This window comes from Manis javanica, chromosome 4 (genome assembly GCF_040802235.1).
Source record: "Manis javanica isolate MJ-LG chromosome 4, MJ_LKY, whole genome shotgun sequence".
Taxonomy (NCBI): domain Eukaryota; kingdom Metazoa; phylum Chordata; class Mammalia; order Pholidota; family Manidae; genus Manis; species Manis javanica.
In genome coordinates this window covers 85,248,942-85,261,585 of record NC_133159.1, presented here as the reverse complement: position 1 = coordinate 85,261,585, position 12,644 = coordinate 85,248,942, and the positions used below count along the sequence as shown (strand labels likewise).

The window sequence follows — 12,644 nt, the reverse complement described above, 5'->3', positions numbered from 1 at the left end:
TTGTTAATTTCCACCTTTATTTTAAATCAATCTTACTTTCAGGTTTCCAAGGTTATATTTTGTTGTTTTAAATGCATCTTGGATTAAATGATTACTTCAATGCTTTAAGTTACGTTTTTGAAAGGAAATGCTTTTAAGATGATAAAAACTTCTTTTGAATAGTACCTTGATTGCATCACATGTGTTTTGATATGAAGTATCTCATTGTTATTCATTTTTAAGAAAACTTGTGATTTTAGTTTTGATTTCCTATTTAACCCAAAGGTTTATTTAGAAAAGTAGCTTTATAAAATATCTGGGTGGACCATTTTTTCCTAGCTTTTTATTGTTGATTTTTAGTTTTGTTGCATTTTGGATAGATAATGTAACTGATATCCTATATATAATAATTTCTTTCTGGAAATTACTGGGATATAGTCTATAGTCTAATACTTATTACTTGTTTGGGACAAAGACATATATATCTGCTTTGTTAAATTTCTTAATTATTTTTATTCCTTTGGACACTTGCTTATGTTCTGAAAATACTGTTTTTTTCCTTAATTTATTTACTTATTCTCCTTATGATTTTAGCTTGTTTAAATTTTCTTTGGTCAGCATAAAAAATGTTTCTGTGAACATTCTTGTGCATACATCTTTGGTGAGTATTTCTGTAAGATAGGTTCCCAGAATAAGAATATGTATACACTCACATGCATACATACCCAAACTAATTGGAATAATTCAGTACATTCACAGGTTTAATTTTATATAAAGTTAATAATAATGTAATATAATATCCTCAATTTGTTTACATCACTATTATTTGGGATTCTAGTCTGTTAGTCAAACCCTGGTTAGACTGACTTTATGCCAAATAATATAGCATCAAAGTGCTCTTCTCTGTCCTTTTTCCAGGCCTAATTTCTGTTTGTTTATCTAGGATTCTATATTTTCTTTTATATGTATTCTTTTTCAAGAATTATATTTGCCATTTTCAATGATCTGTGTTCATATTAACAGTAATTATTTTGACTTAACATTGTTTAACTGGTCTTTTGCATACCACCATTTCTTTTGCTGTAATGTTTCCATTTGTAGTCCTCATTTTGATTTATCTCTTGGTTGGCTAACTTATTTCCTTAATTTTTTTCAAGATCATGTGTACTTGCACATATGTTTATTTTGCTTTTGCATATGAATGACATCTCTCTTGACATTTATTTATTTATTGCCTTAAGACATTTTGTTCCCATGCCATGCCACTGTCTTTCCATTCTTTTCTTTTATCTGTTCCTTTGAAACCAAACTACTGTTCAACAATGAAAATCACAAACCATTCTTTTATTACTATTTATTTTAAATAAATGGCTTATGTAAAGCTGCGTAAAAGCTGTAATTTTTATGAGGAATCAATTCTTCATTCTTTTTTTCTTAATTTCAGGTCGTATTTATAAGCATTTTCAGCAGCCTTTGATTACTTATGGAAAACATGATGTGACAGCCTATCCAGAGAACATAGGAGGATCCCGTTCTTTACTCGTTCTGAAGGCTCATGGTAAGTCACATGTGTAATAGTATATTACTACTTTGGGGAATAAACTTACCTGGAGACTCAGTGCTAGCTGGATTTGGAATGGTGATGGGCATAATTTAAGAAATATTTATAAATCTTCTTTGTTAAACATTAACATCTATAGGTAGCACTATCAATCTTAATGTTTGCTAATTTTGATTAGAAATGGAGAGTAGGGATAATTCAGTGGTTTTAACCCTCACTGCACATTAAAATCAATGGAACTTTTCAGACATCTGTAATTTTAAAAAAACTATCTTAGTTGTTTTTAACTGTAGCCAGGATTGAGCATCACTGGATTAATTAATGTGACCTTTATGTAGCCTTAAATATTCCATTTATGAAAATAAACGTTAATAAAAAATGGTTTGTGATTTTTATTGTTCGACAGTAGTTTGGTTTCAAAGATACAGTTTTGTTCTGGAAATCTGTACTTGTACTGATCAATGCACGAGTATTTGAGGGAATACAAAATGCTCAGTGGTATACTTCAGTATCCTATATTTAAAATGCTGAAAGGAACCCAGTTGTAAGAGTAGTAGCCTGAAAACAAGGCTCTAAGGTGTTCTGGTTCTGCAGGTGAATGGTTGGTTCCACTTAAAAAGTAGCCTGGCATATTGCTGAAAAGATGAGACTTTAAAGGCGGGGAATTGTGTAGTGTATGCTAACTATACTTTGAAAATTATTTGTATTTTGGGGAACTTTCCTTATTTGGTATATTCCCGTTATCCATTCCAGTAGTTTCAATAAATGTTATCACAGTTATGCTTGAAAATAACTTTACTGTTGTTAATTTGCTTCTAGTAGTGAACTCCAGTTTGACGTTAACTGCATTCAGATATAATGTGCCTATTTGTTTCGCATTATTTTATTGGAGTGAGATGTGAGAAGATTCCGAGATAACTGAGGACAGTTATATATTATATAGACAGGCTATATTATTATAATGTTTAAGAGCACAGTTGCTGAAGCCAGACAGGAGACTGGGTTTGAAACCCAACTTTGTAAATTTGGGTGAGTTACTTAACTTCTCAATTTTCAGTTTCCCCATCTAGCAAAAAACTGGAATAATAATAACTACCTCATAGGATTATCATAAAGGTCAGTTAGACTAATACTTGTAAAACACTTAGAGATAATGCCTGGCATGTAATAGGAACTGTGGAAGTGTTAGGTATTAAGAGTAGAAATGGTGGCAGTAAAAGCTATGATACATAGGGTGTTTTTAGGTTGTGCTCATTTGGATGTATTTTGCTGGCTATTTTATGTTTTCTGAGCATTTGGCTTGGTCATTTAAGGAACAACTTTGCTTGTGATGTCAACCATTGTACTTTCTTACCTGTAGGTGCCTTAATGTTTGTGGCATGGATGACTACTGTTAGCATAGGAGTACTCATTGCTCGGTTCTTCAAACCTGTTTTGTCAGAGGCTTTCTTTGGTGAAGCAGCTTGGTTTCAGGTAGGTGGGAGAAAAAGTTTAATGCAATTTCTGTATTATTTGAATATTTCAACATGAAAACATGAAGTATGCTTTCTTTCTTTGTGGTTGTAATTGTAGTTCTGGAATCCTAATAATTTCTCTTTGCCCTTTGGTTTCCTAGAAAATACTTGATGGAGGTCAAAATAGAGACAGCTTTGTGAAGGGTCAGACTGGGTTGGAAAATATATCAAGGCCATCTGCATCCCTTTGTAACAAAGAGTTTGGGACCCAGATGATCCTGACTTATGTGTCTAGTTGCCCGGGGAGAGGCTGGAAGGTCATTCACCCACTGTACTGAGTACAGATGGGTCAAGGTGGGCAGGAGAGCAGAAGAAACAGTGGGTGCTCACTGCATTTCCAAGCAGAGGTCTGTCCCCTGGGTGATGGGCCAGTGCATGTTAGACTATCCCTAGCTCACCAGTCAGAAGCACCTGTCTCCTATATGTTTGGGAAGAGAAACTAGAAGTGTTTCTTTTCATGCTGAGCTGAGGAAGCAATCTCATAATAAATGAGCAGGAGTCAATAAGTACCCCTCAAACAAAGCAAAACAAACCTTATCTTTCATGTGTTATGCAGTATAGATATTTGCACATATAGCGAAGATCAATGAGTATGTGTTGAGATAGAATGCACATGTCTGTAGAAAAAATACTGCTTGTTGGAACAGTTTTGACTTCATAAGGGGGTTCTTAAGCTTCATATTCATATAAATTTGTAACCTTTAAGATTTACCTTATCTAACCTCATTTCTCACTATTGGCTGGCAGGGGCAATCTGTTTTATCCATTCTCACTACTGCTACATGCCTAGCTCCTGTCTGTTTTTGCCTTTGATTGCTCTCTCTCTCTCTCTCTCTCTCTGTCTCTCATCTCATCATGTGGATATTGCCAATTGGAGAACTCTGTGTCTCCTCTTCACCAGTCCAAATCCTCTACTGCCTTTAAAACTGTATCTCTCTCTAAATATAGTGTGACATACAGTATATACAAGGTGGTGATATGCCCTACTTTCCCTAGGATAGTTTTGGTTTGCGTCAGTATCCTGGCAAAATCAATTAACTGCCCATTTTCACTCAATATTCTTCTCATTTGGACGATGAATTGCACATTGCATATATGTTTCTCTCAGCTACTTGATTTTATCCCAAGCTTCTTGGGAGATAGTACTTTCTGTTTCCTTGCTATCTCATTGTATCTGGGGTAGCACTGCGCTTGGTGGGGGAACTTCATAAAAAAAGGAACTTCATTTGGAGGGAAATGAAGGACTTGGCAAGTGTGTTCTGTGTGTGGAATGTCCATGCCTGCTATCTCTGCAGGTGAAGTTGTTACAAATGCTTTTGATTGATGAGGATGGCAGCTTAGGGTTTTCTTTAAAATTCAGTCGTACATTAAAATATTTTTTTAACTGACCACAAACTGTGATGGATCTCAGAGGAATGGGTGTGCCTTCAGTGAATCTCCCCCCATGACTTTTTCACCGCAGTAACACCAGCTCCTTTTTCCTATGTAGTTAATGCTCATCTCACTTTGATGTTTCATCCTTGCAGATCCATCGGATGCTCATGTTCACTACTACTGCCCTCACCTGCATTGCTTTTGCTCTGCCATTTATTTATAGGGGTGGCTGGAGTTGGGTAAGTATATCTTAAGTAAGATGCTTTTAAAGAAATTCATTTTAATCTCGAAGGAGATTGCTATGTTATTCCCAAATGGTAGATGAGAAGATGTTTCTGCATGTATGTATCTCTTTCATTCCTTTTTAAATCATCTGATGACTATTTCACACAGTTGGAGGGCAGGGATAGAGTGAGGATGTCAGTGCAGATTACTTGGTAATGAAGTATATTTTTAGGCTGCATCAAATGTTATGTACACAATATATAGCTTTCAGAGTGTTTGCACTGTAGACTGGTGAAAAGTCAAAGTGTGGAACTGAAGGAATGTGAGCACTGCGAGTGGTTTTCTCTAATGCTCTGATTACCACTAAGCTAACAGGACTTGCATTCCACCTATGGGACCAGCTGTGCAGAGTGTTTTATGTGTGTTATCAAATTTAAACCTCAAATGAAGTAGTTATTGATAATAATCTCATACACAAATGAAGAAACTGAGGCTTATTCTCAAATGCTTATCAAGCTTACACCTCTTTAGCTTAGACCATTCCCTTCTTGAGACTCACATGTACAACTGTCTACTTAGGTCTTCAACTTGCATGTCTAAGACATCTTCAGCTTACCACGTCCAAAATGGAATGCCTGATATTTCTTACCAGTCTTGGTCTACCTGCTGCATCCCCATGTTAGCTGTTGGTGGTTCCCTTCTTAGGCCAAAACCTTGGAATTATCCTTAACTCTGCTTTCTTATACACCCCATATAAATTCATCAGGAAATCCCACTAGCTCTACAATAAAATACAACACGTCTCACCATCACTGACACTACTATTTTTGTTTGAGCCAGCATCATCTTTTGCCTGGACTGTTGGAGTAGGCACCTGATTGGTCTCTCCACTTCAGCCCTGGTTGATGCACAGTATGTTTTCAACCAAGAAGGCAGAGTGATTTTTTAAAAAATGTAAGTCAGATCATGTCATTCCTATGCTCCAGATCAGTTTCCCTGCCTCTCAATTTTGTTCAAAGTTAAGGCCAAAATCTTTCCAAAGACCTCTGTGATTAGGCTTCCAGGTACTTAGAACTGATCGCAACCTCTCCTTATCCCCTAACTCTTCGCATTCACGCTGGCCTGCCACCCGGCATGCTCCTGCATTGTAGTCTTTGCAAAGATACTTCCTTTTGCCTTGGTCCTGCTTCCTCCAGTCCCTCACTTCTTTAAGTCCTGCTCAGTTAGTAGCTTCCCAGAGAGCCCTTCCCTGCTCTGTTGTTTCCCATTGCACTCTTTACCGTATGGTATTGCATATAGTTTACTTACTTATTACATTTTTTCTTTAGTCTTTTGCCTTCCACACTAGCATGTAAGCTCTGTGAAGGTCAGGATATTTACTGCTGTGTTCACTGGTGTATCTTACGCACCTAGAATGGATTCTGGCACATAACAGCAACTCAAGAAATATTTATTGAATGAGTGAATAAGGCTTACTGAGAATAAGTGATGTACCTAAGGTCAGAGCCTGTCTTTCCATTTTACTTTTCCAGTTTTATATCCAGTCAAAATTTAATATTTTAATTAGGGTTATTGCTACAAGGAGTTATATTGATGGATCTTGGGTCACAGATATTACTAGGAAATGTTTCTCCTGCTTTTTAGATAGTTTGTAAATTGGTCACCTATTGTTTTTAAAGGCAGTTATGAAGATTTTCTCATAAAAATCAAGACATCAGAACCTTGTTTTATCCAGGCATTTGGGACAAGTGTACAAAACACTTATTTTGTGAGCTGTAATTTGTAGTCTTTGCAGTTTATGGATAGGATAGTTTAGAGGTTAAGAGTACAGTTTTACAGCCAGAGTACTGAGATTCAAATCTAGATGTCCTCACTTATTACCTGGGACCCCTTGGGCAAGTTACTTAACTTCTCTGTCTTCCCATTTACTCATCTATAAAATGGGGACAGGATAGTATCTACTGCACAGGCTTCCTGGGAACTGAGAGTCAGTGGCCTGCAAACAAACTGGACAGTCCCCAGCACACTCGAAGCACATACAAGGATTTTCTTGCTGCTGTTACTGTTCTTTATTGGACAGAGTTGCTTTCCATCTCCATGGTACTGGCTATAATTTTATCTGTGTGTGACCAAGTCCATGGTTTGAAAGTGTTCTTTTGTCATCTTTAGTTCCTATTTACAAAAGCTTCCTAGCATGGCTTAGAAACCGCTATATCCTTGTTCTAGATCACAGATTTTAGAGCCTGCCTGAGCATGGAAGTCAGTGACAACAGATGGTCATATCCCTCCATCCAAACAGGTCACAAGTTAGAGCATTATCTTAGTTCTCGTCTTTAGGTTTTAGGTGAAATGACTGTGCAAAGTAGTCTAACCCAACTGTTTGCTGTTCTGAGCAGGCATGCAATGTCACTGAGAGGCATGTGGTTAAAGTGTTGAGATACTTGATGTTTTTTCTTGGGTTAGAACTTCATTCTGAACAGAGGAGATAAGATTTTAATATAGTGACTATACAGGTTATTCATTTAATCAACAAACACTTGCTGAGTGACTAAGGTGCTTAAGCACTGGAGTTATAAGGAATCAAACAGAACCTTCATCACAGGGAACAGAGATGTCTGAACAAATAGTTACAATACATTGGGATGATTGCTCTTAACACATGGATACTAACTAGTCCTAGGTGAGCTGCAAATGGCTATACTGGTGTTGGAGATCATCTAACATCCCGACGGGGAAGAGAGGCAGTGTTCTGTGCATGGATTCCGCCACAAGCATTTACACCCTGTGTGGCCTTGGACATATTACTTCGTATCTTTGAGCTTAGTTCCCCCCTTTTAAAAGTGGGATATTGATAAGTATCAAGCCTCATGGTGAACATCAGTGATAATGTATGTAAAGTATACACCTGGTGTAGAGTAGATAGTCAGTGAATGGTGCCTATTGTTATCATTATTAAATGTTTAAAGCTACAGAAAAACACTTTATCTGTGTGTATTATTTATAACTTGAGGATTTAAATTGATAGATGAGATCAAGACCATTAAAATGATACAACTTTGTTCAGTATGCAGGTTATCATCCGTATCTTGGTTGTATTGTGATGATTTTAGCAGTTCTTCAGCCTCTTTTGGCAGCCTTCCGGCCACCTGTATATGACCCAAGGTACTTACAGCTTTTATATAAGAATGCTCTTAATGTGGGATATTGTTAGTTGGCAAACTAAGTTCTTTTCAAGTTGAAACATTTTGCATTTCATAAAATTCAGTGATAGATTATATTTACTTTAAGAGGTTTTAAAATGTGTTTCAGATATCCAATTCCTAGGCAATAAGGGAAATTGCATGCTCTTTATTCTTTGGGGAATTAATTGCAGTTCCATCACTTTTAAGAACACTGACTGGTTCTTTATTTGGTAGAAGGCAAATGTTTAACTGGACTCATTGGAGTATGGGAACAGCTGCTAGAATAATAGCAGGTAAGTAATTGTGATGCCACTTATTCATATATAATTGCTGGCTGTTTATACTGCAAGTTGTAATTTGGCTTAAATGATTTTTAGATGCTTTAGTAATTGGAGTAATTGCTTGTTGAGGAGAAATCAGCCTTAAACATTGAAATCCAGGAAGTAATTTCTAGAGGTAACCATTTAAGTCATTATTTTAGTTTTAAGCTTAAGGTTTTAAAAATGACTTTAAAAAACTCCCTGTTAAGACTTTTTTTTCAAGTATTCACTTGTGCCAGCAGAATAAGTTACGCTAATGGCCAAATACGTAAGCAGTTCAAGTTGAGGGTCATTCACGAGTTGGGCTGAGGTGGTCTGGGGTGGAGGTGGGGTGTCCCAGTCCTCTGTCTCTAGGTCTTTTCCATGGGATGGTACCTTCCAGAAAAGGGTGGTTTTCAAAAGTTAAGTATGGCTGTCTAATATATTTCAAGGCTCTACACAGTAAATACCTAAGCTAATACCTCTTACTCTCACAGTTTTGTAGTCTGTGCGGGTTCTTCATGGGAGGGTAGGTATAGTCAGCAATGGTTGCCTATGATGCACACTTGAAACTTTTTGGAAAGTTTGGGTGCCTCTTTTTTAACAATTGGTAGATCATAATTACTTTTTCATTTTCATTTTTCAAGTCTTATAATTAAAAAAGCTAAACTAACTATTTGGTCTTAAATATTAATCTAATTCATCTCATAAACTTTTAGGATGTTTGATGTGATGCACACATACACACACTCACAGTTACCTCTCTTGGTAGTAACTACATTTGAATATATATTTCTGTCTTATAAATATAGTGGCAGCAATGTTCCTGGGAATGGATTTACCAGGACTGTGTCTTCCTGGCCCATGGAAAACCTATGCAATGATTGGATTTGTAGCTTGGCATGTTGGGACTGAGATTCTTCTGGAGATACATACTTACCGACTCTCTCGGAAAGGTGATTTCCTCAAAATGCCATGTTACATAGAATTACTTTTATACAAACTATAAGAATATAATTAGTTTCCTAACAGTACTATGGTTGACTATTACATGGTAGCTCACTAAAACTTTCTGTGGTGACTCAGTCAGCGGTAGAACTTGTAGAAATTTTTCTGCCTTTGTTTTTTATATTCATTAGTATTAGAATCTGTGAGAAAATATAAGGGGAAGATTTTAGGTTTGCGGGAAGAAGTCTTTGTTTTGACTTTGCATGCTAGTCTGTCCTGGAGCCACTGCTAGATGAAAACGCGAAAGCCGGGAGCTGAGAACTCTGAGGTGGAAGAAGAGGAGCTGCTCCAAGCTAACACAGGGCACAGCTGCAGACCGATTTTACCTATTGGACAAACTTTCTGTGTGCTATTACTTAGGTGGCTGTATATATCATATCTAGCTAGCTAACTTGGCCCAGATAGGAAGAACTTCTTTGCTCGGGCTCTCCAGAGGCAAAGTCTGTTTTGATCTTAGTGCCAAAAGAGCCTTAGACAGGGTCAAGAGACCTACAGCCATTGGGGGGTGGGGGGGAGATTACTAGAGGATGCGTGACATTTTCAACTAGCTTGGATTCTGGGCCATGTCCTTTGTGCCTTATCTGGTTTTCAATGCCCCAAATGATAAGTAAAGGTGGCCTTCTAAAAACAAAACCACTTTGTTGTCTAGTGTACATGCTGTGAATCTAGGAGCTTGGGCAGCTTTTAATAGAGTGATAAATACCCTTTTATTTTTTTGTTCTTGTTAGGATCACATAGATGGGGCTTTTGGGGACCACTGGTTTATGGCTTGCTGTTTGAAGAACATATGTACTTAAAACGTGGTTTGTTAGGACTTTGATATGGTATCTATTGACTAGGAGAAGAGACATATTTTAAGTCCCTTGACGATTGTGTGCCATGCTATCTTGTCCAAATTTGTGAGAGTCTTAAATATTAAGGAAGTTTACAACATTTGGTTGCTTGAAATGGGAGAATACGTACTAGTGAAAATCAGAATGCTACAAATCAGGGCTTTTTTTTTCAGTCAGTTACCTGTATACTCACTGGACTTACAAACTTACATTGTTGTTCTTGACAGTTGAGATACTGGATGATGATAGAGTTCAGATCCTTCAGTCATTTACTGTAGCTGAAACACAAGTAAGTCCTCCTTTTCTTATTTATTGACATAAATTTAATGATAGCAGTTTCTTTCATATCTCAATTTCTTTTTTCAGGGTCATGCTTTTAAAAAGGTGGTGTTAGCAGTTTATGTCTGTGGGAATGTGACTTTTCTCATTATATTCTTATCTGCAATCAACCATCTATGAGCAAGCAAAGACCTTGGCTTTGCAAATAGGTGATAATTATCATCAAGCCAAAGCAACTTAAAGCCTGTACTGACTGCCTGGAGTATATTCATGAATTCTAATTTGGATGACCAGACCATGTCTGTAGATGGATTCTGAAGTCTGGTTCTTTGGAGATCAACATTCAACAGGGTCCTATAGACTATGAACTAATGTCAAGCTCTTATGTATCAAGGGAAGGTTGTACTTGTGGAGAAATGACTCTCAAATATTTTTTACACTGAGATTTTAAGAATGTTAGCATTTCATGACGAACTATTTGGAAAAACAGCAAGATGTCAATAGGACAAAATGGAGATTGTAATAAGTAAATGTATTTTGGAATGTATAAGGTGCTACGGTACTTTAAAGAAAAATTACTTTTTTACTTTTTTACTACTTTTTTTTATCTAATGGTCTTTCTTAGGACTTTTGAGAAGCTACGTTTTTGAGTATTCTGTATATTTTGTTACTTCTCAGGTAAGGGTGAAAGTGAGGCCAACTCCATTTCATTAACATTTAAATATATTATGAATATTATAATTTTTTAACAATGAAATGCAAGTGTGCAATGTCTGCTTAAGACTTTATATATTCAGCTACAGAGCTGCAATGGCATTTTATATGTTAATTGTTTTGACTGTAAGATTTAAGTCCTAGCCTTTGAAAATTACAGACCTGCATTTCAAAATTAATAAAATTCACCCTTATGAATATATTTAAGTTATTCTCTTTCTTTGTAGTAATAAATACTATGGATGGTTCTCTTTTTTTAGAAGTTCCTGATGCTGTAATGAATTGGAATAATCACTGTTATTTTCTTACCTATTCCAGTAAATTCTGTTTTCCTGTTGGGTCTCCTATTTGCTATGAGGACTTCTAGCCAATGGGTGGCACCACAATATCAAAGTACTGCTTTGTTCTTGTTCCCTTGTGCTGTGATTTCATTTTTAGTACTTAAGATAATATCATGGGTGACATTTTCTTTAAGATCTACCAACTCTTAATCTTTTTTTGAAAAATTCCTGCCTTTTTTTTTTCGGTGGGGGCTGGATGTCAGGGTTATGGGTTAGAAACTGAAATTAGGGACTGATGTTATTTTCTGGTTTCATTTCTGTATGTTTTGTAGCCATGATTCTTTGTAACAGTTGTTTAATATTTTCCTTTACATACCTTTGACCCTGTAACAAATGAATACAGCTATCTTAAGCAAGGAAAAAGCAAAACAGGACATTCTTAAAATAAAAATTTTAGGGAGGCTTATTTTATTTCTTTAGGTGTACTTTCTGATTATGTTATAGTTTCTGCTGGATCCAAGGGTCTAATTTCTGTCTGGTATAAATAATAGCCTTGGCTGTGTATCTAATCTTATTGGGCAAAATGATATGAAAATTTTGTTTCTTCTCCTTATGTAGGTATTTATAATAAGTACTTAGGGTTGAGATGTGAACTTTCTGTGTTCAAGTTCTAAAAGTGCCAGGCTACTTATAATCTAAATTTTCTTTCTGAATGTCTTTATTAAATGTGTACTAAAATATTTTTCTCCAGTTTTCAATTATAGGGGGTTAAAGATTAGTAAATTTCTCTTAATAAATTATATTTGATATTTGACAAAGAAAGATTATTTTAAGGAGATGAGCCTTGGTGTGATTGGTTTTCAAATACATGAACTTTCTGGATTTCCAGTGCTTAGGCTAAGATATTTTAACTTTTTCTTTTTCCAGAATTCATCTGTTGTTACAGTTTTGAAATATTATCAGCTGATATGCAGAGTTGTCTAAAAAGTCTTTGTCATTTGTCTGTCAAATCTTAGCAGACCAAAACTTTTCATTAATATCAAATTACGATTCTTCTGCTTAAGAGTGGTTGATATCCACAGATTGAAAATGCCTATTCTTCACTCCTGTCAATTTTTCTTCTTGTTTTTTAAATAAACAATCTGGGATTTTGTTTGTTTGTTTGTTTCTTTTGTTAGAAGTAATAGTTAACTAAATGCCTTTATGTCTTCAGCATTGTTGCCCTAAATAGTGAGCAAAAATCGTAAGTTGTCTTCTTGCAGATGGGTTCCTCTATAAAATAAAAATAAGCATGTTTTTTGGAAAAAATGGAACCAATTCTAGAAAATTATTGTTCAAGTAGCATTAATAACTGAAGCTATTTTTGTTTTTATTATTTTCTGGTCTATGGAAATT

The 12,644-nt window shown here is 35.9% G+C and overlaps 1 protein-coding gene across 3 annotated transcripts in view; it reads left to right on the top strand.

Annotated features, from left to right (window-relative positions):
- The window catches only part of FRRS1 (ferric chelate reductase 1), a 61,095-nt gene extending 48,693 nt beyond the window's left edge, over positions 1-12,402 (top strand). For all 3 annotated transcript variants that reach the window (XM_037024558.2, XM_037024549.2, XM_073234333.1), the window contains exons 9-16: positions 1,424-1,537; positions 2,901-3,013; positions 4,581-4,667; positions 7,718-7,815; positions 8,070-8,128; positions 8,947-9,090; positions 10,203-10,264; positions 10,342-12,402. In XM_037024558.2, coding sequence (XP_036880453.2) covers positions 1,424-1,537; positions 2,901-3,013; positions 4,581-4,667; positions 7,718-7,815; positions 8,070-8,128; positions 8,947-9,090; positions 10,203-10,264; positions 10,342-10,434 — 770 coding nt within the window. In that variant the 3' untranslated portion in view covers positions 10,435-12,402. The remainder of the gene's footprint in view (positions 1-1,423; positions 1,538-2,900; positions 3,014-4,580; positions 4,668-7,717; positions 7,816-8,069; positions 8,129-8,946; positions 9,091-10,202; positions 10,265-10,341) is intronic.
- Positions 12,403-12,644: the final 242 nt, after the last annotated feature.